This window comes from Salvelinus sp. IW2-2015, unplaced genomic scaffold (assembly GCF_002910315.2).
Source record: "Salvelinus sp. IW2-2015 unplaced genomic scaffold, ASM291031v2 Un_scaffold1678, whole genome shotgun sequence".
NCBI classification, from domain to species: domain Eukaryota; kingdom Metazoa; phylum Chordata; class Actinopteri; order Salmoniformes; family Salmonidae; genus Salvelinus; species Salvelinus sp. IW2-2015.
The window spans coordinates 121725-148674 of record NW_019943080.1 but is presented as its reverse complement, the minus strand read 5'-3'; the positions used below and the strand labels follow the sequence as shown (position 1 = coordinate 148674).

Sequence of the window (26950 nt, the reverse complement as noted above, 5' to 3'; positions counted from 1 at the left end):
TCAAGAATGTTGAATGTTTTGGGGATACGTTTGCTCCATTTGGTAGGTGTGGCTTGAAGCAACGAGTGACCTTTTTAAAGGGCAGCAGTACATTTGGAACCTACCACCCAACTCAGTTTTTTTTAACCATTATTTAACTAGGCAAGTCAGTTAAGAACACATTCTTATTTACAATGACGGCCTACCCTGGCCAAACCCTAACTCGGACGACACTGGGCCAATTGTGCACTGCCCTTTGGGAATCCCAATCAAGGCCGGTTGTGATACAGCCTGGAATCGAACCAGGGTCTGCCTCTAGCACTGAGATGCAGTGCCTTAGACCACTGCGCCACTCGGGAGCCCCCTGTTCAATGGGCCACGGGTGCTTGACAGCCGTGTAGCTGTATTAATGTGAAAGGATGTATTTAGCAGGCTATAGTGGGCTCGTCTAGAGATGTGCCTCAGACCTGTAAGGAGAGAAATTTAAATACACTATTATTAGACACTCATGTCTGGCCTATAAACTGCACTCTATCTAAATACTCTGACTGCTCTGCAGTGACACTAAGTGGAGCTATCACAGCAACAGGCAAGCAACCTTGACTACCGGTAGGCCTACATTAGTAGCTGGGTAGAAGTAGTTTCCCTGGATATATGTCTCTTCTAAAGAAATTATAATTCTGTAGGGAAAAACATGTTATTGTACATTTATAGCCCATTCATGTAGACTTTTATTGTATTGTTGCCAACGGTAGGCTATATTCATTTTTCTATAATTTTAGGCCTGTACAAAATGTAGTAAAACCTCAATTAGCCCAAGTCCAACCCAAAACCTCAAAAACGCTGGAACAAACAGGTTAAATACCCTGAAGGCAAAATGGTTTGGTCTCTCTGATCTCTCTGGTCTCTCTGATCTCTCTGGTCTCTCTGATCTCTCTGGTCTCTCTGATCACTCTGGTCTCTGATCTCCCTGGTCTCTCTGATCTCTCTGATCTCTGGCACAGTGTTGTATTTACAGGATACCTGTTCCAATAGATGTCAGCCAAGGATACTTACCTGTCACATGGTGGTGGTGTGTAAACAAGGGATAGCCTTCCTTGGCTTTGAAAATGGGTATCCTATTTTGTAGGACATTTTCTAACTTGAATTGGCTGTCTTGAGGTTGAAATAAAATGAAAAATAGAAAACATYAACGCATAGGCTGTACGTTTTTCCCCTTTACAAATGCATGTTGGACTATTAACAATCGGATACTAAATTACTAACCTACTGGTAGCATGCCGACAAAAAAAACACAGAACATTCAACAGCCTACACTAGACTCCGAAACGTGCACTCACCCGTGCGTAAATAGGCACATTATACCAGGCAGGCGTCAAGAGATAACGGTTTGCTTGAGCGGTTGCTGTCGTTGGTTGCTTTATCAAGAACGTCGTTTAGCCTACTATCACATTTATTCATATGCCTACTACCGTATGTATAGGCTTAGGCTACTGCAAATAGATTATCAGTCTGTTGGAAAGCTAGCTATGCGTTTTTTGTGTGAAAACTGCAGCAGCGCAATAGCTTTTTTCTTGTATGAGACGTCGCTCATTGACTGGTTGGTGCGGGGGAGTCAGTGCGTTACAACTATTCTCGGAACAAGTTAATTTTAAGGTGACTTTTTTCTCTATTGGATTTGAGGAGGGCTTTCACTTAGAAAACACGCCCTCTCAAGTCTGACAAATATTAGAATTTCACTTGCCTGTGTCTGCTTGTCAGTGCGTACACGAAGAGAGGGTTTTGGCTGTTTAGGCTACCTATTCAAGAGGTATTTTAGACTAACATTTCGTGTCAATAGAGTAAACCACTGTCAATGGTTTGCAGGCTTAACTTAATTCGGATTTCGTTTAATTAGTAATTCACCAACAAGAAGGCACTGAACGCTGAACTGCATAGGTAGCTGTTCCATGGAGAAGGATTTTGCGACGCCATCTAGGGATGCAGGGCCGAGCATGGCCACAGGCTCGGGGGCTGCAGATTCCGCCTTGCCGGAAGAGACGCAGCCACCCAAACCGCCCGGCCAACATGCGGTGTCCGTTTTGTGGTCCTTTGGAAAATGCCTGGCTACACTTTTGCCAGTTTACCTGGCAGGATACTTCGGGTTTAGTATCAGCTTAGTTCTGTTCGGTCTGATGGTCTACATGGGATGGAAACACAGTCGCAACGAGAAAGTGATGCGGCTGCGGTCAGCCATGTACGTATTGGAGAACGAGAGAGCATACACCACTGCAAGTGCTTTTAGGAGTAAACGGGAATTACCCCCATGGGTAAGTGACAAACCTATACTGTATTGTGTATTCTCTATAGGCTCAGCCTGCTGCCGCAACTGCAGATTGCAGAACACATCTGCACCCCACTATCTAGTCTGCAATCTGGTCATTTAAAGCCACAGTCTGCAATATAATATTTCCATTCATTCAAATGAATAAAATACACCCTTTGATTTAGAATAATACCGAATGATTTAGAAATGCATTACATTAACTCGTCATAATCAAAAAACAAAGACTCCGTTGTTTACACTGTCAAAATATGTCTACATCTGTAAACAAATGATCCCGAAATTGTCTGACACAGTTGATAATGTTTATAAACATAACTGATGAGCGAAGATGTCTCTCTCTGTCTCTTTCTCTCTCTCATACCTTTTTATCATCTGCTGCTGAAAAAAAAATCCTGACCTTTTAGTTTTCCTACTGTACCCTGTTCCTACCAACCCCCACCTCACCTTCTTCATTCTGTAGTCCATCCAACCATAGCTATATTTGGACATTGTTTATGTGCAGGGCTGGGGGAATGAGTCCAAACTCTAAAATGCCACAGTCACGGTGGAATTCAGAATGAACATTTAGTCCAACAAAGATGGCCACAGAGATATTACAGTATTTACATTTAGCACAGTTAGCCCAGTAGTGACTGTGAGTTACTCGTACTATGAGTCTCAACATTTCACAAGAGAGAGTTTGCATTCGGAGGTTTTGTTGTGCCACCCTAATTTGAGGCGTTTTTCTGTGTGCACCCCCATTTCCTGTTTCAGTTCCAAGGTTCCTTAGAACTTAAGGGTTATACTACGGTTCTCCTTTTAGATGCCAGAAGCTTGATGACTCAGAGACATCAGTCAGGGGGAGGGGGAGACTAGTTGGACCATATCAGGAAAGAAAGAAAACTTTCTTAGTCATGGGACTATTTCAACATTCTTCAACTGTCCCATCCACAGGACACTCACACTATACCACAATCTTTGTGGTTTGTGTCAACAGGATATCACAGGATATCTCTCTCTCTCTCTCTCTCACACACACACACATAGACACTTGATCATGATCAGTGTGATCTTGTGAAGGTCTTGTGACTGTGGTTTTGCTTTGGAGGAAAGGTTTAGGGTCGGTCTGTGGTTCGTTGTCTTTTGAAACATGGGCGATGGCCAAAAAGACACACACATCTTAATTTTACTGTCTCAAGTCAATCTTTAGCCATTTCACGAGCTTCACACATTCCTACCCAGGTTACACTCTTCTGCTATATTGTTTAAAGGCAGTTCAAAGTTCAAATCTAAACAATCGCTTTCTCTGCAGGTCAACTTTCCGGACGTGGAGAAAGTTGAGTGGATGAACAAGGTATGTAGTGTACACACACACACACACACACGGTCTTGTGGGGGCTAACCTTGTGGGGACACACTATTCAGTCCCATTCAAAATCCTATTTTCCCTAACCCCTAAACTCTTACCCCAAGACACACACACACACACACACACACACACACACACACACACACACACACACACACACACACACACACACACACACACACACACACACACACACTGCAGTTTTTTTTCAGGTCTTTTCGGGTAGTAAAAATGTATTCCCATTCAAAATCTTATTTTCCCTAACTCTTAACCTAACCCTAACCTTAACCCAAAACCCCTAATGCTAAACCTAACCCCAAATCCTAACCCTAACTTTAACCCCAAACTCTAAACCTAACCCTTAAGCCTAAAATATCACTTTAACAAATTCAGGACATAAAAAAAGTCCTGGCTTTTCAAAATATGTATTGTTTTCTTACCTTGTCAGGACACTCTGGTCCTGATGATATAGGAAAACATTTACACACAAACACACATACACAGCTGTTGTGCTGGTGTGGTGATGGAGGAGCTTTGTGCTGCCTGGCATGGCGTAGTTGTGCCTGTCCATCGTTGCCCTGGGTTGCGGTGTGTGTCTACATCCTGTCTCTGGCAGCGCTCCACTCCCTCCATTAGTACCCATCATCCTCTAGTAAGAGTCAGGGGGGAGTGTAAAGGTTCCCCCTGACAACACACACACACACTAAGCACACACACTAAACCCTCTGCAGCAGCCACAGCAGCGAGCCTCCCTCCCATCTCCACTGAGTGCCAGCAGCATCTTCAGCGAGGATGATGGTGATGTGATTATCAATAAACAAGGCTGCCCTTCTCACTGGGAGATGTAATGAAGTCTCTGTGACAAAGCACATATTGTAGGGGAGTGATCTGCTCGGCTTATCGTTCGCAAGCAACAACCAGGGCTGCTCCAGGCTAGCTGCCTGGCTGACACCCACCGCGTGCTCTGACTGCGTAGGGGGCTCTTTCTCTGCCTGGCAGGCTGCAACTACAGACCCTGGCCTGATTCCTCATCTCACTTCTTTAGGACAAGAGATAGGATGGCACAGCCTAAATGTTATTCAATTAGAATTTGACCATATCTAAAACAACAGATAGGATGCCGCGGGCCAGAATGTCATTATATTCTTGTTAGGATTTTTATTAATTTACGTGCAGTTACAGTATCTTTCATAATCCCTTGGTTTAATTCCTGGATTAATGAGGAGGAGGATTTTCACCGCACGATACCTAGCTACTGTACCTGGTTTGTGAGGATAATCTTTGAGCGCGTAGTCTCTCTTGACAGACTCTTAACATATTGAGTAGCTCAGTGCTCACTGGATTTTCTGGGTTCCGGGAATAGTGAGTGAGCACACATCATATCAGTGAGATCATGGCTGTGCCCCAAACGGCACCCTATTCCCTATTTAGCGGCGCCACTTTTGACCAGGCCCCATAGGGAGTAGGGTGCCATTTGGGACGCAGCCCGTGACCAGTCCCAGACAAACAGACAGGGCCCAGGGGAAGGTCAGCGTCAAAGGGAATGGCTTGGCAGTGCGATGAGAAGTATTAGTGCCACTGCCTTAAAGGGCCAACCAGCAGTTGCTACAACAATCTTTGGGTCTTTTAAATCAAATCAATATGTACCCTTTTGATTCTTGAAGGATATAACTTCTAAATGCCCCATGAGTTTAGCTCAACTGTCGTACCCCATCAGAACCCAAAATATTAGCTTGTAAATGTAAACAAACACTATATAGCCTGAAAACATGGTTAAAACTATACATTTGATTTCATAGATGGTCAGTCCTTGCATCCATAGCTACGTGTATGGATTTGAGTGGTTATATTTCTCCAGCCCCAGCTTTTTACCGAAACAGGGGCGGGGTCAGAGTTTTGTTATCGTTTCTACTGCTGATTGCCGCTTTAAATCCCACACACTGATTCAGAAATTAGCACCTTTTCAAAGTGACGCCAAGCTTTAGATCTCGGATGGATCTTGCCATTAATTTGCTGTATACACAAATGCATGGCAGTATGATTTAAATAGTATGACCAAAAGTGCTGACTTGCACAGTGGAACCATACAAAAGTGAACCATCAAATGTACAGTTGATTTATTTATTTTTTATTTATTTTTTCACCTTTATTTTACCAAGTAGGCTAGTTGAGAACAAGTTCTCGTTTACAACTGCGACCTGGCCAAGATAAAGCAAAGCAGTGTGACACAGACAGTGGGCTAAATCAGGGTCACACAGTGTTTCTTGGTAGTCTTAAACACATCTACTTTGAAACAAAAGTACACACCTCACACACATGGTTATGGACTTAAGAAAAGAAGACACCTGTACCATGTCAGATATAGAGTTGAAATGTATTACATTTTGAGTTTGCATCCCAATATTACACCTTATATACATCACAGAAAACTGAATTTGTTTTACTGTTTGACACAGAAGCACCACAGTTTTGTCAGATAAAAATAAMAAGAAAAAAAAAATAATGTTTATTATTCATGAAACATATGAATAAACTTCCACCCATGAGGTCACTAGGTCATTTGACTGCAGGGCCACGGCTTTTGTGTTTCCGTCATGTGAAGAGCCTCTCAACCAGATATGTGGTTGTCGTTTCCTGTAATGTAAGTGGATATGTGATACAGGGGAGGGGACATCATGCTCTAAGGTTGTGAAATCTTTCACTATCAGGTCCTCTTTCTGCGTTTGCAGATGCAGTCAATTATAAGGGACGTGTACATGACACGGGGGACTGGAAATAAATATTGTCACTGTACACAGAGGGATAGTGAGGTTCACAGTGCAGAGTGCACAGGCTCGGTTTCAAATGTTCCTTTTGCTCACAAATCACTGCTGTGTTAATCCATTATCACATATCCTGGAGATACAACACAAACAAATAACATTAGAGGGCGACTGCACTTCCTGATTTGGCCTCATTTTGAAGATTGCCCATTAAGAAATGCAAGCGGCCATGACTAAAGCCAAAATGAGAGTTATCTTGGGGGTGTCCTTTTTGGTTGTCCAGTAGAGTTAGTCAGTTGTTATAGAACCTACTATCTGTGACTTCAAATGTGATTATACAACGTAAATATTAATGAATATGGCATAGCATATGTTGACCTAATGAGCTTTGGCAAGCAAGCTAATGCAGATCGTATATTCTAGATACGTTTTACATTCAATATTCAGTGAAGTCGCCTGCAAGCACTGCAGTCCTTGAAAAATGACAAAGGTGTCCTTGAAGCGTGGTCAAGCGATGATGATAGGATCTCATGTATATTTATTAAGTTGTAAACACACAGTGAGAAGCATGACTACATCCCCCTTCCACCCTCTCACTATCTCCCTCTCTCTCTACCTCTCTCCCTCCCTCTCTTTCTCTCTCTCCCTCTCTCGCTCTCTCGCTCTCTCCTGTAGATTCTGCAGCAGGCGTGGCCGTTCGTGGGCCAGTATCTGGAGAAGTTACTGGTCGAAGCCATTGCTCCAGTCATACGTGCATCCAACACCCACCTACAGACCCTCAGCTTCACCAAAGTCAACCTAGGGGACAAGGTACAAGAGCCCTGGCCTGCATATAACACCATGTCACTACTGTATAGTAGGCCCCAGAGCCAAGCCATTTATAGAGATGTACATATGTGGCTTTGTCATTATACAAAGGAAGATGGACAGGTTCATTCGGACACTAATGACCATACAGAACATTTCCACACAAACAAATCACTTCTTATTAGCACCAGACCTCCTCCCCAATAGCCTGCAGACGAGGTTACCTTATACACAGCATCTTGCAGTAAACACGATCTATGTTGTGGACTTTCTATGTGCATGATATGATGTGTTTTTTTGTCGCAGGCCATGAAGGTTGTGGGAGTGAAGGCTCACACGGAGCACGACAAGCGGCAGGTCTTACTGGATCTGTACATTAGGTACGCAGCCGCCGCCGCACTTGTGGCTACCCTCACCACCCTCTGTGATGAAGAGCACGTCCTTCGTCTATAGCAGCAGCAGAAGCTTGACAGTTACATCATCTCCCTGTTTCCCCCCCTGACTCCTCCCCTCTCTCCTCTTTCCAGCTATGCGGGTGATGTGGAGATCAATGTGGAAATCAAAAAGTACTTTTGCAAAGCGGGAGTGAAAGGAGTACAGGTACAGAGAGAACGAACAATGTGGCTGGGGATTTGGTGGGAGTGCAGTACATGAGACATTTCCCCCCGCAAATTCGTAGTCTTTCTATATAAAGCTAACCTGTATCATTCTCTCTCTTTCGGTTTCTGTCGCTAATCTCTCTAATTATTTCCCTCATTATCTCTTTTCCTCCCCCCCCCCCCCCCCTCTCCCCCTACCCCATCTCTGTAGCTACATGGAATGTTGAGGGTTATACTGGAGCCCCTGATTGGAGACGTTCCTTTGGTGGGAGCCGTCACCATGTTCTTCATACGCAGGCCTGTGAGTCTCTGTTACCAATCGCTTCATTCCTTCATCTGTCCGTCCATACATCCACCCATTCATTCATTTGGTGCAGCATCTTCTGAAGTTGACTCTCTTTAACTACATCTGCCTTCACAGAAGCTGGACATCAACTGGACTGGGCTGACCAACTTGCTCGATATCCCTGGACTCAAGTGAGTGAGAGGGCTCTTTCTGGCATTCTCAAAGGAGTACTTATATGACATTTTTGATTGATGCAGTTTGGTGTTTGCGGTGTGTTTTATCTTTGTGTCACCTCAGGGGGAAGTAGCCTGGTCCCCAATCTGTTTGTACTGTCTTGCCAAACTACGGTCATTGTCATTGGCCATTGTCAATGACCATAGTTGTAGCACATTTTTACTAGGACACTGTCAGTGTCCCTGCTCACATTGTGTGTGGATAAGATATGTAGCTAATTGTCTGATATTGCAATTAAATCATTAATTGTCAGTGATGTTTTAGTTAACTTTAGTTGCTAACATCATATATCAAAGATTCCTGGCAACACGTTTAATGACACAGTCTGTCATTCTTATTTAATTGTATTCTCTGAACTGAGAAATCACATTTAGCTAAAAATGATTTCAAGGAAACGTCCCCTGCCTCAACCACATCCGTACTCAACGGGTGCCGTTGGTTGGTCCTATTGTCTATTACCCAGAGCCCGCAAAGCGTCTCATAGTAGGAGTGCTAACTTAGAATCAGGTTCCATCTGTCCATATAATATTATTTATTATGAGCTAAACTGCAAAACTGATCCTAGATCAGCACTCCTACTCTGAGACGCTTTGTGCCAAGATATCATGTTTGATGCATGTTCATGTTGTCAGCAGTAGTATATAGTCTTTGTCTATTTGTTTGTTTCCCATCTCTGTGTGTCCCCAACGTCACCCTTGCATTCATTTGCAGTGCCATGTCGGACACTAAGATAATGGATGCTATAGCCTCGTACCTGGTCCTCCCCAACCGCCTCACTATCCCCCTGGTGGCCAACCTGCACGTTGCGCAGCTCCGCTCCCCTCTCCCACGGGTAACACCACTGAAATACTAAATCACCTGTCCTGGAGAGTCAGACTCAGACTGACTGAAGCATTTACCAAACACAACAGATTGACTGACTCTACTTGTATGATTGACATAGATAAACACCGATTGTACTGAGACATATGACTGTAGGAGTTCACAGCCATGTCTCAGGGCAAAGCTGCAGAATGTGGAACCAGTGAACGGCAAAAGGTAGACTCTGTGTTAATCATGCCTCTCTGTCGGTCTGTCAGGGAGTGGTGCGTATCCACCTGCTGGAGGCGGAGGAGCTGACAGCCAAGGATACGGTCATTAAGGGGATAATAGACGGGAAGTCTGATCCGTACGCTGTGCTGCGTGTGGGCACACAGACCTTCACATCACACACCGTGGACAGCAACCTCAACCCACAGTGGAGAGAGATGTATGAGGTGAGAGAGAGAGAGAGATGTTTGAGGTCACAAGAGCGAAGAGAGAGAGAGATGTTTGAGGTGACAAGAGCGGAGAGAGAGAGAGATGTTTGAGGTGACAAGAGCGGAGAGAGAGAGAGAGAGAGATGTTTGAGGTGACAAGAGCGGAGAGAGAGAGAGAGAGATGTTTGAGGTGACGAGAGGAGAGAGAGCGAGAGGAGAGAGAGAAGATTGAGAAAAGAGTGGAAGACGGACAGAGAGAGTGAGAGAGAAGAACGAGATGTATAAGGTGAGAGGGGGGGGTGAACTGATACATTACTGTCTAAAGATGAATATTCACCGTTTCGAGGGGCACAGCTGGGATAGTTCTCCGACCAATTATTACAGAGATGTGAGAGGGGGGAGAATAGATGGAATACAACACCACAGACTGTCTAAAGCTGAATTGATCACTCAGGCTGCCGCAGAGCGTTGCTGGTCCCCAGCTCATTATTAGTTATTGCATATTTATCAGCCTTGTTAAATGTGTCTGTTATTAGGTGGGCTTGCAGCTGGGAACCCTGTGAAAGACTAACTGAACAAGTCAAAAGAGTTACACTAGATCCTCCTTACTTCAAGCGCCTTTCAAGACAACTCAGGAGGACATTGCAAATTGTCAGCAAAATGAAAATTATGAAATTAGAACACAAAACTAGACGTTGAAACGACGTCTGTGCCAGTGGGTTGACATCCACTGCTTGTACTGCGCCATTGTAAATGTCTTTCTCCCTGTAGTGACCTGATTGTCCCTGAGCGTGACATCTGTCTTAGGCCTCGGTCCATTAAGAGTGGAGTCACTGTCCCTCCACCACTGCAGCCTGCTATGAGAGAGAATGTCGCATGTCACAGTGCCCCTGGTTTGTTTTATCTGCTTCTCTCTGCAGAATCCCACAAAAAAGGAGGCCTGCATATTGCAGAAATACCACTTTAGTGAACCACGCAGAAATATTTACAGTGGTAGGAGCAGATCGGCATATTATAGTGCGTCCCAAAATGGCACCCTATTCCCTAAATGTGCACTACCTCGCAGAGTGTTTGACCAAACAGGCAGCGTATTCTGCCTTGTGCAGCGAAGAAAAGGGGAAGCTCTGGCCTTGGTTTCTATAGAGATGTTTTGTTTATCTAGTTTGATCTGGTACTTGTTTCCTTGCTGTATCATGAGAAATGAACAGTCTTGCACAAGGTGCAGAGTATGTAGATAAAGGGGTTAGAAGGATAAAGTAATCCTTCTACCCCCCCCCCCCCCCCCCTTAAAGAGTTAGATGCACTATGGTAAGTGGTTGTTCCACTGGATATCATAAGGTGAATGCACCAATTTGTAAGTCGCTCTGGATAAGAGCGTCTGCTAAATGACTTAAATGTAAATGTTAAATGTATGTCTGATAGCATGGACTTCAGGGCTGTTGAGAGAAACACGGATGCCTTATATTTGCTGCTATATAGCTTTGCAATAATGTAGTTATCAAACATGGGACCTTTTTGGATATTTTCAATTGATCCTATTCGCATGTGTCTGTCATATTGTATTTTTAAAGAAATTACATTCTTTATTAACCAACTCCATCGGAGGACAAATATATTTGTAATTTTTTCTTATACAGCTTTTCTGCTACATATACATTAAGTCTGTCGTGTTGTTTGCTGTTACTGTTGCCACGGTGTCATCTGGTGTCGTGTTTACGTGTGTACATGTGTTTTATACTGTGCGTGTGTGTGTCAGGTGATTGTCCATGAAGTGCCGGGTCAGGAGTTGGAGGTGGAGGTGTTTGATAAAGACCAGAACCAGGATGACTTCCTGGGCAGGTAGCATCGTTGTCACTCCCTCAGCGGTTTCTCTGTATTTCTCTGTAACACCATCTCCATCGCAGTTACAAATGCACTTGTGTTACGTTGTAATGCGCTGTAGATGTAATGTAGATATACATGTTCCTTCTTCTCTCTCTCGCTCTCTCTCTCTCTCAGGGTCAAGATGGATCTAGATATCGTACACAAGGCCAGAGTTCTAGATGAGGTGAGTTACAAGTGCTAATGGCTATCTGCTTTAGTTTTTCATCTTATTTACTTAATATTGAAAGTAAGTCTGACGTCACAATAGTATAGGTTCAGCAAACAGTCATTGACTTTCCCTATTTAGAAGTAGCTCCAGTCAATGAGGATTTTAACTGAGGTATACTGTATATCCCTCTCTACCAGCTATTGTCCGTATCTCGTATAAGATAGTAAAAGCTGGAATGAGTTGGAATTAAGGCTGCCCTTAAGACACGGCTGTAGACTGAATTACGGTTGAATCTGGTAATCCCGTTTAAGCAGCAGGTGTCACGCAGACCCCGTGTGCCTCCCTCCTCCTGATCTCCTTCTGGCTCTCTGGGCTCACTACAATAACGTGACCCCCCTAGTGTTTGAATTGTGCCAGTGCAAACCAGTTCAGAGAATCGCCACCTCATATTGTCTACTGCTTGAGTACCGGCTATTCTAGAATATTCGCTCTAAACACCGGTACTTTAAAATGTAAATGATTACCACCACCTAGAATGAGTATCTTTGTCGTTCCACTTCAAGCACTCACCCCCCTCTTCAACACTCATTGGTTCAGTTTGAAGTTTTCTTTAAACCCCCCTCTCTTTCTCTACTAGTGGTTTAGTCTGAAGGATGTACCATCTGGCAGTGTTCACCTCCGTCTGGAGTGGCTCTCTCTGCTGTCCTCTGCTGACCGACTCAATGAGGTGCCCACTTCATTACTGTATCACTACTATGTTCCCATGGTCAAATAAAATGCTTGCATGGTTTTGGGTAGACTCCCCTCACAGTTTTAAAATAAGGAGTGTTTGTGATGTAGTTTGTAAACATTGCCGTTGGATAGAAATCTCATTACGCCTTCAGGATTTAAACTGTAGTCATGGTGATGGACCACTAAAGCCCTGTCTTCCCCTGTGATCAGGTTATCCAGAGGAACCAGAATATGACCTGTAAGACAGCAGACCCTCCTTCTGCAGCCATCCTGGCTGTCTATCTGGACCGGGCTCAAGACCTGCCTGTGAGTACAGACTGACTGACTGACGCTCTGGGCTGCAGTGCCGCGGTCTTTGTCTATTCTGACCCCCCCATTAGCTGTGACAATAGCAAAAGCTTCATTATGTCCCCTGTGGCTGGCTGTTGGTGTGTGTCACATCTGTATTATATGTTGATGGGCTTCAGATGAAAAAGGGTAACAAGGACCCCAGCCCCATGGTGCAGCTGTCCGTAGAAGACACAACCAAGGAGAGTAAGGTAGGAATTCACCCCCATAGGCCCTCAGAAGGTCTTAATAACTATAGTGTACATGTGACTTAAGCTCTAGGTTAGTGTATTTCTCTCATGTTCCATCACTTGTATCCTCTCCCCTATGGTTCCTAGACTTGTTATCTTACCACTGACCCAGTGTGGGAAGTTGCCTTCACATTCTACATCCAGGACCCTCGCAAACAGGAAATTGATATTCAGGTAATAAGATATCCACAAGCCTATTTTCTCTCTATCAATCTCTGTCTTTCTCTATCAATCTCTGTCTCTCTCTTTCCATCTCTCTCTCTCTCTTTCCATCTCTTTCTCTCTCTCTTTCTCTCTCTTTCTCTCTCTCTTTCCATCTCTCTCTCTTTCCATCTCTTTCTCTCTCTCTTTCTCTCTCTCTATCCATCTGTCTCTCGTAATGTTGGCTTAACGGTCACAGTGGTTACGAGTGGATCCTCGTTTACTGCAGATGTCACAGACACACACCACTGTTGTAGAATATCAATCCTTATCCGCCCTTATCCACCTGTCAATCATATCCACACATCTTTTTACCTTTTCTCTGTCAAACACCCAACCTCCTCCTCATCTGCCTCTCTCCTCCTCTCTCTTCCTCCTCCTCCTCCTCCCTCTCTCCCAGGTGAAGGATGATGACCGGGCTCTGTCTCTGGGCAGTCTGTCCATCCCTCTGTCCCGTCTGCTGGCTAGTCCTGACCTCAGCAAATGGACCAGTGGTTTCAGCTGGACAACTCTGGCCAGGCCAGCCGCATCTATATCAACGCTGTTCTGAGGGTGGGTGGGGAGCACGCACACAAATGCAGGAAAGCACGCACGGGAAGCACAGCGCGCACACAGAAACCCACACAGGCACACAGCATGCAAACACACGCGCATGCATGCAGGCATGAGTAGCACACACATATACACACACACACACACACACACACACACACACACACACACACACACACACACACACACACACACACACACACACACACACACACACACACACACACACACCACACACACACACACACAAACACACACACAAACACCCACACAGTGATGCCATGGCATAACCTGTCCTAAATGTGTCTCCGACTAAGTATCTCCCCTCTTCTCTCTCCTGAATAATAGGTGCTCTATTTAAATGAGGATGCCTCTCCTACCAGCCCCGTATCTCCTCACCCCCTAAGCCCAGGGTCAGGCCACGGAGATGGGGGTATCTCATCAGAGGTGACCCCTGGGGGAGTGAGTGGAGCCCCCAAACCTGTACCCACCCGACCCCAGCAGACCACCCCTGACTCGGACTTTGCTAGTGAGGTGAGTCCGCTAACCGAAACACACACACACACACACACACACACTGACTTCCACTACAGCTTGTGTGTTCACTGATGACTGTATAATCCGATGCGGGATGCACACAGTCTGCCACAGACAGAGCACACAAAGGCCTGTCCCGTTGAGGCCGGAGCAGGCGTGGTCATATGTCTTCTCTGTGGCTTCGCCAGGCGACATTCAGTCCTTTTTTCTTCGGCCAACAGCACTCCTTGTGGCAGAGGCCGCGCCAGGTGGAAGGGTCGCAGCAACAGTCTGGAGGGAGGCAGGGTTCATCCCACACTACTATAGTGATGTCTTCGGTTGGTCCTTTAGCCTGCTTTTTCCTGCCCACCTGCAGAGCGACTGCCCAGTTGTAGCTGTCCGTACAGCGTCTTTCGCAACAGGCGGTCCTCTGGCATCCGATGGCATGGCCGAGCTATCTAAGCTGGTTGCGTGTGAGGGACGCCTCAATGCTCTTCCAGTTGGTTCTCTGGAGGATCTCTGAGTGCGGAACACTGTCCTGCCAGGTCACTTTTAAAATGTGTTGGAGGCATTTTATGTGAAAGGACGCCAGTTGTTTTAAGTGTTGGCCGTAGACTGCCCATGTTTCACATCTATATCAAATCAAATCAAATTTATTTATATAGCCCTTCGTACATCAGCTAATATCTCGAAGTGCTGTACAGAAACCCAGCCTAAAACCCCAAACAGCAAGCAATGCAGGTGTAGAAGCACGTGAAGATACGTGAAGGAGTGAAGATACACACACTGCCTGGTACACTGCAACTTTGGTGGGTAGGTGCAGGTTGCTGTTGTTGAAAACCCTTTTCCTTAGCCGTCTAAATGAGGATGAGGCCTGTTTGATCCGATTGTGGATATCCTGGTCGATGTTGCAGTCTTCCCGAGTGGATGCTTCCAAGGTATTTAAGGTGTGGTACAATGGCCAGGGAGGAGTCTGAGATGGAGAACGCGGGTGATTCAGGTGACGCATCAGATGACCTTTGACATAGGACCTCTGTTTTCGGGATGCTAACAGACAGGCCCATTCAGCTGTATGGTCGTGTCTTTACTATCATTGAATGTGAAGACTTATTTTATCAAATCAATTCTCTATGTGTAATTATTATTATTACGTGATTAAACTAATCATGTAAACTTAATTAACTAGGAAGTCAGGGCTCCACGGAAAATGTTGATTTACAGAGCTAGAATTTTCCAAATATAACTCTTCAGATATTTTAATATCTGATCGATTAGTCATTCTCGTTTAATGTATTATTACCTTGTTAGTCTCTTTCCAAACTTCGTAAAATTCTTGGTTATCTGCACGAACCCCAGCATAAATTATGAATCAGCGATATACAAATTGGCTTAATTATTTATTTACTAACTAAATAATCACAGAAATACATAACAAACAGTAAATATTGGTTACTAACAATGATTGAAAAGTCCCTAGTGGGCTAAGCCGATATGACGTCTTGGTAGACAAAAGGAAAGGGGTGGGACTGAGAAAGAGCGGGAAAGACTAAATGGATTCATTACACAGTCCTATAATTATATTCATTGAAATGCTAATCCTTTGCACACGAACGGCCGCTCATTCGAGAATAATTGCAATGTGTATATATATTTACGCTCGTTATTGTCTACTCTGTTTGAATCCTCGATCGTCCTGTAGGGTTCATCAGAGTCTCTGGTTAACTTTCATTGAAGTCACAAAGTCTTTCGTGGTTATAGGTGGTTAGAATGGTTACTTCAGAGTACCATTCAAAAATGTTCTCATAGAATAGATGCTTCGGCGTTTGTCGGTATTCTTGTTCTAGGTGTACGTKATTTCTCGCTGCAGACTAGTAATTAGTGTCGTCTTGAATTTGCTCCTTCTGTAGTGAATCGATAGTCTCAGAGTTGAACTATTTCCAGACATGTAGCCAATGCTCCACGTGAGATGGTTTTCTAGTCTTATGGTTTGCGTGGTCTTAACCATTCGAGACGTCCGGCTTACCGTGGGTCTCTTTGGCATGTTGTAGTTTAAACAACTTCACACACCAGCATCACCCGGCATGTTTTGGTGGGAATTTCTTCAGGAGTGGGTTTTATCCTCTGTCGAAGAACGGGTGGTTCTATGACGCCTAATGTGATGTCTGGGTTCACGGGGGTATGGCCATTGACTAGTTAATCTTTATATGAAAATCCATACTCTCATTTAGAAGGTTAATATCAATTACATATTTTCTCAAATGTTTTCATGTTTAATCACATACGTTTCACAGTATTTAGATGTAATCCTGACAGCTGGGAAATGTACATGTAAGAGATACCGTTATGTGTGTTTCCTGTCCTTCATGAGATCACCAAATGAAACACACTCGTCATAACTGTCCTTAAGTGTCCGTGGACCACTCCGACATTCTCAAAAGTAGAAATATTGTTTAATTCTCCCATTTTGGGAATTTAAGAGTTTGGCCAAGAGAATTCCTTTGTTCTCTCTCTGTGCTCTCTCCGTCTCTTTCTGCATGACCAGGGGGAGAGAGTCTCTGCCAGGAATTTATGACCTGAGATAATAAAACCTGGGTTGAGAGAGAGAGAGAGGAGGATGGGGGGAAACCACGATCTACACCGAAGAAAGGGCCACATCAGGACAGTATGCTATCCAGTGTGCCAATTACAGGGGGTCAGGGAGGGCTTAGCGCCCCCCCCCCCCCAAATGAGACATGAGCTCCCATTAATGCAAACTTTGGGGGGGGGGGTCTCCAATTGAACAATTCTACTATTTGGTTAAAATGTAATTTTGTCCTGCTACAGTGGTAAATATGAAAATGAAATCTTATCCCAGCTGGTATAAACTAATGACAGTTGGTTCAGGTTCTTTCAATGGCATTCATCTCTCTACTCTGTCTGCCTCTGTCTCTGTCTGCCTATGTCTCTGTCTGCCTCGCTCTGTCTGTCTTGAGCTTTCTTTAGCAAACTTGCAACATTGTATTGACTGGGTCCAGCCCGCTAGGGAACTTGCAACATTGTATTGACTGGGTCCAGCCCACTAGGGAACTTGTAACATTGTATTGACTGGGTCCAGCCCGCTAGGGAACTTGTAACATTGTATTGACTGGGTCCAGCCCGCTAGGGAACTTGAACATTGTATTGACTGGGTCCAGCCCCGCTAGGGAACTTTGTAACATTGTATTGACTGGGTCCGCAGCCGCGATTAGGGAACTTGTAACATTGTATTGACTGGGTCCAGCCGCTAGGGAACTTGCAACATTGTATTGACTGGGTCCAGCCCGCTAGGGAAACTTGCAACATTGTATTGACTGGGTCCAGCACCGCTAGGGAACTTGTAACATTGTATTGACTGGGTCCAGCCCGCTAGGGAACTTGTAACATTGTATTGACTGGGTCCAGCCCGCTAGGGAACTTGTAACATTGTATTGACTGGGTCCGCCCGCTAGGGGAACTTGAACATTGTATTGACTGGGTCCAGCCCGCTAGGGAACTTGTAACATTGTATTGACTGGGTCCAGCCCGCTAGGGAACTTGTAACATTGTATTGACTGGGTCCAGCCCGCTAGGGAACTTGTAACATTGTATTGACTGGGTCCAGCCCGCTAGGGAACTTGTAACATTGTATTGACTGGGTCCAGCCCGCTAGGGAACTTGTAACATTGTATTGACTGGGTCCAGCCGCTAGGGAACTTGTAACATTGTATTGACTGGTCCAGCCCGCTAGGGAACTTGCAACATTGTATGGACTGGGTCCAGCCCGCTAGGGAACTTGTAACATTGTATTGACTGGGTCCAGCCCGCTAGGGAACTTGTAACATTGTATTGACTGGGTCCAGCCCGCTAGGGAACTTGTAACATTGTATTGACTGGGTCCAGCCGCTAGGGAACTTGCAACATTATCAACTGGGCCCTCAGTTTCCGCGCAGATGAGGACAGACACAGCTTGTATTTTGCATCCGTATTTCAGCCCCTTTTCAGGTGTCCCAACTTTTTTTTTTTTACAAAAAGGTCAATTTGTCAGCAAGCCGCATCAATTAATTCAAGAGTTTAGGCTTAATGACAATCGCCGAATCACAAACAATGTTTGGTGATTTGTAAAAGATGTCCTTTTCCACGAATCAAAATGGAGGTTGTACTGTTTGGATGCTGGAAATCATTTTTTGAGTGGGCGAACGTGCGCAGGTAAACGTTAGCCTACTTTCTGAAGTCATTGTTTGACAATCAGATGAAAACATCATAACTGGTTGTGTTCATGCCACATTAAAAAGGTAATACATTTTTAAAGATTACGTGTATTTACAATAAGTCCATGCGTTTTTAGGAAGCTCAAGTACTCATTCAGATTTGATCTTTGTAGAGCCTCCTAATGTTGAACAGGACACAAACATGCACTCTTTCTTTCTCTCTCTCTCTCTCTCTCTCTCTCTCTCTCTTCCTCTCTCTCTCTCTCTCTCTCTCTCTCTCTCTCTCTCTCTCTCTCTCTCCTCTCTCTCTCTTCTCTCTCTTCTCTCTCCTCTCTCTGCCCCTCTCTGCCTCTCTCTCTCTGCCCCTCTCCTCCATGCCTCTCTCTCTCTCTCTTCTCTCATCGCCCCTCTCTCTCTCTCTCTGCCCCTCTCTCTCCTCCTCTCTCTCTCCTCTCTCTCTCTCTCCTCTCTCTCTCTCTCTCTCTCTCTCTCCTCCTCTCTCTCTCTCCTCTCTTCTCTCTCTCTCTCTCTCTCTCTCCTCTCTCTCCTCTCCTCTCTCCTCCCCTCTCCTCTCTCTCTCTCCTCTCTCTCTCTCTGCCCCTCTCTCTCTCTCTCTTGTGTAGGGTGTGCTGCGTATCCACCTGGTGGAGGCCAGTAACCTGATAGCCAAGGATACTTCATGGGGGGCATGGTGAAGGGGAAGAGTGACCCCTACGTCAAGATCAGGGTCGGGGGAGTCACCTTCCGCAGCCACACCATCAAAGAGAACCTCAACCCCTACTGGAACGAACTCTACGAGGTAAAAAGAGCAGGGTGACAAGAAAATATTGAGCAACTGGATGTCGGAAATATTTCCGCTTTAGATGAAATGAGGTTCCAGACACAGCGGATCTATGCTCTCATACAGTAAACAATAATGATTTGGATTTAATGAAGGTGGAATTTAGACTCTGGGAGACATTAAGCACCTGTTGTATATGTGTTGGTTTTGGCTTCCTCAGATCATCCTAACTCAGCTGCCTGGTCAGGAGATCCAGTTTGAGCTGTTTGATAAAGATCTGGACCAGGATGACTTCTTGGGCAGGTGAGGATCTGACCAGACGACATGTTGCCTCATAACGACTCAGAGCCAGATGAAATACGTGAATGCATTGTGTTACAGGTTCAAGTTGAACCTGCGAGACATCATCAGCCCACAGTTCACTGATGAGGTAACGTCTAACGATTCACTATAAATTTTATGACAGATTTAGCTGTGTTTGCTATATGGCCAGTGGTAGAGCTATGCCTCCAAAATATGTGTGTCATACAGTATTGCAATGATACTCTCATAGTCTGATAATGGTAGTCTGGTAATCGTGTGTCTGTTTCTATCACAGTGGTACACTCTGAATGATGTGAAGTCAGGTCGGGTTCACCTGTTCATGGAGTGGCTCCCCAGGCTCTCAGAGTCCGCCAGACTAGATCAGGTTAGCTCCCCCTGTTCTATCTATCTCTGTCTCTCTCTATCTCTGTCTCTCTCTCTGTCTCTGTGTGTGTGTCTCTCTGCTCTACCAGTGTCTGGTTCTAACGGTGTATTATAATTCTGAACCCTCCAGATCCTTCAGTTCCAGGCCGAGCAGCAGTACCAGAACAAGGCAGTGCTGTCGGCTGCTGTGCTGTTTGTGTATGTGGAGAGAGCACACAGCCTGCCGGTGAGACCAGGGGCCTGCTGCCCTGCTGTGTGCTCTCATGCTGCTGCGGTTGTTGTTGTCCTGTGACTCTATATAGCCCACAATACTTCCTCAACAATACTTTTTTTGGTTTTGTTACTACATCATGACCTTACATTATTGGTTTGTACATTTGTTATGTATGTACATTTGGCGATTCTGCCGCAGTCCTTTCATTTCTTTAATACACACATTATTCTTTTTTCATGTTCGCAGTTGAAGAAGAACGGAAAAGAGCCAAAAGTGGGGGCAGAGATTCTGCTGAAGGCCATGTCATACAAGACCAAGGTAACACTTCCTCTTCAAGTCTTCTTGACTCCTGGTCTATTTACATACTGTATATGCTTACTAGAGAAACCCAAAATGAAGTATGGACAATTTATTTGTATCTTTTTGGTTTCTCCATCCATCTCTTTTTCCAAGGTGTGCGAGCGCTCTACGTCTCCTCGGTGGGATGAAGCTTTCCACTTCCTGGTTCGTGACCCTAAAGAGGAACTCCTTATAGTGAAGGTGAGAGAAAGGGTCCGCAAAGGGTTGAAAAGTATACATTTGTTTTTGGGGCCTAAGAGAGCTGAAAACGCTGTTAGCACGTTTTCATACAGAGATTACACCTATTGAAACCCATTTTTAATGGACCCATTCGACGCTGGGAGAATGAGTGGTGACATCGGGAGTGATTGTGGACGAAGTTAGAAAAGAAGTATGGTATTTAATGTTACTTCTGATCATTGTGTGCGTGCATGTGTTTAAGTTTTTCTATCCCTCTGTACTATAGTTGTCCCACAGCTGGGGCCAGGCCATGGGCACGGTGGTACTACCACTGAGAGAGGTTCTGTCAGAGCAGGGCCTGGTGCTGGACCGATGGCTGAGTCTGGACGGGGCCCTCCCTGAGAGCCAGATACTACTGAGGGCCACACTCAAGGTAAACTCAAAGTAAACAGACACTCTGTGTACCAGACTCACCACTGTCCAGACCTGGGTTCAAATAGTATTTGTTTTCTCTCAAATGCGTTATCTGTGCTAGATTGAGCTCGTCTGGCACAACGGAACCAATGGAACAGTCCCTAAAGTGTAAACTCTACCCGTCTGGCATTTCAGGCAGGCTCAATTTAAACACTCAAAGTATTTGAAAGAAAACATACTATTTGAACCCATGTCTGACTCGTACACCCACTCTCTATACCAAACAAACTCAGCACTGTCACATGATTTTCATACTCAGAGACTCACAAACTCACCACTTGTCCCATGACTATTCCTCCGAAACAACACGATTGCATGAATGATCCAGTTCAGACAGTGCCCCTAAGTCATTGTCTATGATTGCATTTGCTCTGAAGCCCCTCTTTCTCCATTAACGTCATCATGTGCACTCTTAATACCTTCTATCCTGATAATCATTTTACTGTCACGTGTCTCTTACTCATAAATGTCATATTTGATCTGTTTTTCCAAAGTGTGTCGACCGTGTGTGAAATGACCTTTAAAAAAAATAAAATGGAATCAACGGAAGCTTGAAACTTGAGAGGAATATTAAATGGTCTTTTGTCTTGCAGATCTTGGACACCCAGCTGGCAGTGTGTCATAGTGATGGCACTAGGGAGGGCAGTGAGGACAGAGACCATGTCATCCACAGACGGGACACTGAACCAAACCTACGACACCGATCACCGCTCTCTCAACTGTGAGTCATTCTAAAGCTCACACTGACATCAGTGTCCCATTGTTTCCCGGTCACATTACAGTATAGTACAGTGAGGACTGAGGAATCATGTCCGGCGGGCCAGCATGGCACATGTTGTTTTTCTCTGTACTGTACTTCACCATAGAAATAAATAACACATTTCTACAGTTTAAAATGATCATGTATCTGTAAGCAAACATCATAATTAGGGCCAGGAGTGGGACCTGACCAGGAAAAACTCTGGGCCTAGTCATAATGAAGGAATGAATACATTTTATAATCCATGTAAACTGTAACCGTGGGAGATTCTCAATTGGGCAAAAGTCCGTCTTCGCCTCGACTCCTCCGGCCTCCTCTCCTCCGTGACCCAGAAACCGTTAAGTGGTCACCGTATGAAGGAGCTGTGTCAATTCTTTAATAGGCGAACGGAGGAGTTTGCTCCTCTCCTCGGTTGCCTCCTCCGGCATAGGATACTGAGGTGTATGCTACAGGAGTCCTACTGCAAGAGTTTGGACATTTGCCACAAACCCTTTGAAAGTCAAAGTAGAAAATAATACACATTTTAGAAACGATATGCTACTCATCCTTTTATCTATAAAATGTATTGCGCAACTACCTACATTTAGTTTTTATCATTTTACATAGATTTTGTGATTCCTCCTCTGTAAACGTCATTTGCCAGAGTCTGATTTCATAAAAGCACATTTGTTTCCACTTTTCCTCCCCTCGCCTCCTCCCCTCGATTACCTTTGACCTTTTTCAAAAGGATGCGAGGAGAGGACGGAGGAGAGGACGCGAGGAGTCGAGCAAAACCAATTGAGATTCTCCCCCTGTCTACCTGTGTCTCCTCGCTCAGAGGTGATCAGAGCCCCGGCCAGGTGAAGCTGCAAATTGGCTACTCAATAGAGGAGAACCGGCTGTTCATCACCGTCCTTTCCTGCAGGTATGTCCCAAACTACAATACCCATAATGCACTGTGTATCACTGTACCTTGCCTGCAGGTCTGTCCTGAACCACACTGGCACGGACCGACTGGCTGGTGGTGTATAGTCACTAGACCTATAACCTTAATTTTTATCTATGTTGTGCGTAATATTTTTTTTWAAATTTATTTATGAATGTTAAGCCATTCTTTTATTGTATTTGAATTAATTAATGCATAAATCAACTTAAAAAAGGGGGGAAAGCTAGCCCTAATGTATATGCTAAGGAAAACAATCCTGCAGCAACAGGAAATGTGAATTATTATGTGGATTATAATTCATGGACATTTTTGTAGGACAATGATACATTTTTCATAAGGGAAATTGGAAATGACCAACTTCAGAAGCTTTTTAAAATCTCAAATACACTACAAGTTTAACATTTCCTGCACTGCAGGAAAGTTCTCCTGCAACAGGGGGATCAAATGAAGATCCTACATCTGTATGGAGCCAGTGAACATTGTGCTAAACAGTGTCCACACGCAGTTAGTCACCCGGTTTGTTCTCTGTTTGCCTTTAGGGGCCTGCCAGCTTGTGGGTCTGCTAAGGACGGGTCCGACCCCTATATCTCCTTCATCCTTCTGCCAGACAAGAACAGGATCACCAAGAGAAAGACCAACACCAAGAAGAGAGACCTCAATCCTGAGTTCAACGAGAGGTGAGACAGAAGGGGACGTCAGGAGACAGAGGGAATGTGTAGGGACAGGAGTTTTCATGACCATGTTTATTTTTTTATTTGACCTTTTAACTAGGCAAGTCAGTTAAGAACAAATTCTTATTTTCAATGATGGCCTAGGAACTTGTTCACGGGAAAAATGACAGATTTGTACCTTGTCAGCTCGGGAATTCGATCTTTCGGTTACACGTCCAATGCTCTAACCACTAGGCTACCTGCCGCCCCAGAGTTACCTTAACTAGGGCCCAGAGTTATTCCTGCTATCTTCGTGTAATAGTATCTGGTACTGTTTGCATTTTTGTATGTCTGAAGTCCTAACCCTATAAATGGATAAAAAATCTACACACAATACCCCATAATGACAAAGAGAAAACTGTTTTTTGGTTTTCTAAGCAAATATATTAAATACAAAAAACAGATACCTTATTTACATCAATATTTGCTATGAGACTCGAAATTGAGCTCAGGTGCATCCTGCTTCCATTGATCATCCTTGAGATGTTTCTACAACTTGATTGGAGTCCACCTGTGGTAAATTCAATTGATTGGACATGATTTGGAAAGGCACACACCTGTCTGTATAAGGTCCCACAGTTGACAGTGCATGTCAGAGCAAAAACCAAGCCATGAGGACGAAGGAATTGTCCATAGAGCCCCGAGACAGGATTGTGACGAGGAACAGATCTGGAGAAGGGTACCAACATATTTCTGCAGCATTGAAGGCCCCCAAGAACACAGTTGCTTCCATCGTTCTTAAATGGAAGAAGTTCGGAACCACCAAGCTTCTTCTTCTAGCTGGCTACCCGGACAAACTGAGCAATCAAGTGTAAAAGGGCCTTGGTCAGGAGGGTGACCAAGAACCTGATGGTCACTCTGACAGAGCTCCAGAGTTTCTCTGTGGAGATGGGAGAACTTTCCAGAAGGACAACCATCTCTGCAGCACTCCACCAATCAGGCTTTTTGGTAGAGTGGCCAGACAGAAGCCACTCCTCAGTAAAAGGCACATGAAAGCCCGCTTGGAGTTTGCCAAAAGGAACCTAAAGGACTCAGATGAAACCAAGATTGAACTCTTTGGCCTGAATGCCAAGTATCACGTCTGGATGCCTGAATGCCAAGGACCTCAGACTTTCCGAAGGCCCTGTATATCAAACTAGCAGCTCTACACTAGGGAGTTATGTCCTATCCCTGTATCTGCCATTCTATGTCTTTTCCTTTTTCTGTGTGTGCAGGTTTGACTTTGACTTCTCTCTGGAGGAGTCCATGCAGAGAAGACTGGACCTGACTGTCAAAAACAACGTCTCCTTCATGAGCCGGGAGAGAGAGCTCATTGGAAAGGTAAGCTACTGTAGGCGATCTAATGATCTCTGTCCTGGTTTAAGCACCTTTTTGAGATGACCTCTGAACTGTGTTTTTCGTTGTTGTGTTTAGTTACAGCTGGATTTGGATCAGATAGACCTGAAGAGTGGCAATGCACAATGGTAGGTGCCATCCCACATCTTACCTTTTCTGTATTCATTCATGTAGATTCCATATTACTTTGATTGATAAGCTACCTATCTGTTACTTTTTCAGGTACGATTTGGTAGAGGAGACCAATTAGATGAGAGGATGGTCTCGCTTTCCCGCAGTGCAATGTTCCTTTTACGATCACTTCTTCAGTTGTTTGTTTTATATTTTTATTCAGCTTATGAGCCATGGGGCCACCACTGAAGAATTGCTTACATTTACATATCATCCCAACAATACCCCAATTCATTTGTAAATTGAATTCCTCCAATCAATGACAGATTTGGTCTGTGTTACTACTGTGCTATGAAGGCTCTGGAAAGAGAGAATTCCTAAATCCAGAGTCATGAGAACATTTTATTTAAGATTGTTTGGCTGAATAGATATTTGATATGAAAGCAACTATGAAATAAGAAATATACACTGATTGCACAAAACATTAAGAATACCTTCCAACTATTGAGTTGCACCCCCCATTTTGTCCTCAGAACAGCCTATATTTGTCAGGGGCATGGACTAGAAGGTGTTGAAAGTGTTCCACAGGGATGCTGGCCCAGGTTGACTTTTATGCTTCCCACAGTTGTGTCAAGTTGGCTGGATGTCCTTTGGGTGGTGGACCATTCTTGATACACACGGGAAACTGTTGAGCGTGGGAAAAACCCAGCAGCGTCGCACTCCTTGACACAAACTGGTACGCCTGGCACCTACTATCATACCTCGTTAAAAGGAAATTAAATATTTGTCTTGCCCATTCACCCTCTGCATGGCACACATAAACAATCCATGCCCCAATTGTCTTAAGGCTTAATGTCCCCTTCACGTACACTGAATGAAGTGGATTTAACAAGTGACATCAGTAAGGGATCATAGCTTTCAGCTGGATTCACCTGGTCAGTCTGTGAAGGAAAGAGCAGGCGTCCTTCATGTTTTGTACATCAGTGTATGTTACCAAAGCACTTAAATTGTATTAACTTAAGTCACAAAAGGCATTTTAGCTTCAATCACATTGATGTTTTGATGTCTCTTTTAATGTTTGATTATGCATTTATATCAACCCCAGAGCACCACAAAAGCAGCAAAAATCCGGAACAGTTTCAACTTTTAAGTGTTTAGAGTTGTTCTAACCGGTTAAGTTATTATTTACTCAAAAAAGGAATTGTTCTGAGTAATTTTTTTATATGTTTGTTTTTAATTTTTTTCATTCCAAAGATATCAACAACTTAACGTGATGACTCTACGTACCATCATGGATGTTTACAATCCAAATGAAATGATTACTGAAATMATTATTTTAATGATGCTTTAAGAAACAATGTTTTAACTCATCAATTCCTTCTATTATCCTGTTTTTATATGTTACGTTTTTGCCTTATGTATTCCAATACTTGTGCACAATTTCTTGAACTAATGATTATATGTTCATTCTGTTCCCAAATGAAGAAGTTTTAAATGTTTTAATCATATATATATATATATATTTGAGGGTTGATTTTACAATTCAGGAGAAGTATTACAAAATGACCCAGAACATCACATTTGCCAGTGAAAATGTTACACATTCTAGCTTTACAGTATTGCAATATCCGAATCACTGTGCTTTTATTTGATAAAGAGAACGTTGTAGCTATATAATTCATGTATGTTCACATTCCAAGGCAGCATTGTGTTGTATACAGTATGTTTGTGTGTAATTGTATGTATTTGTAGTGCCAATAGTGACCTGGGGTCTGCTATAAGTCAGTCAATCAGAGTCATGTTACACGTTGTTTGTTATAAAACACTTAGTCTTAGATAAAATACCCTGAAAGAACACTGAGGGACGGTTTCCTAGACACAGATGAATCCTATCCTATACTAAGAAGCATGTTCAATGGAGATTCCATGGAGAGTGCTGTTTTGTCCAGGACTAGACTTAATTTGTGTCCAGGACACCGGCTCTGAAAGAAGCAGGCAAATTTTGGGGCGAGGAAATTCCCTTCCCTCTGCTGTCATTT

General features: G+C 44.2%; 1 protein-coding gene across 1 annotated transcript; it reads left to right on the top strand.

Moving 5' to 3' along the window:
• Positions 1-1594: 1594 nt before the first annotated feature.
• LOC112071671 (extended synaptotagmin-1-like) lies at positions 1595-25702 on the top strand. Its single transcript, XM_070439475.1, is given in 33 exon segments — positions 1595-2288; positions 3597-3638; positions 7091-7225; positions 7529-7602; positions 7750-7822; positions 8033-8122; positions 8243-8298; positions 9053-9173; positions 9421-9597; positions 11336-11418; positions 11578-11626; positions 12249-12338; positions 12554-12649; positions 12811-12882; positions 13009-13095; positions 13523-13603; positions 13606-13674; positions 14023-14208; positions 19019-19067; positions 19070-19194; positions 19397-19479; positions 19558-19606; positions 19775-19864; positions 19994-20089; positions 20324-20395; positions 20531-20617; positions 20883-21029; positions 21664-21791; positions 22648-22734; positions 23295-23432; positions 24680-24785; positions 24879-24928; positions 25023-25702. Coding segments are annotated over 33 exon segments (3276 nt in total). The 5' UTR covers positions 1595-1928; the 3' UTR covers positions 25051-25702.
• The last annotated feature ends 1248 nt before the right edge of the window (positions 25703-26950 follow it).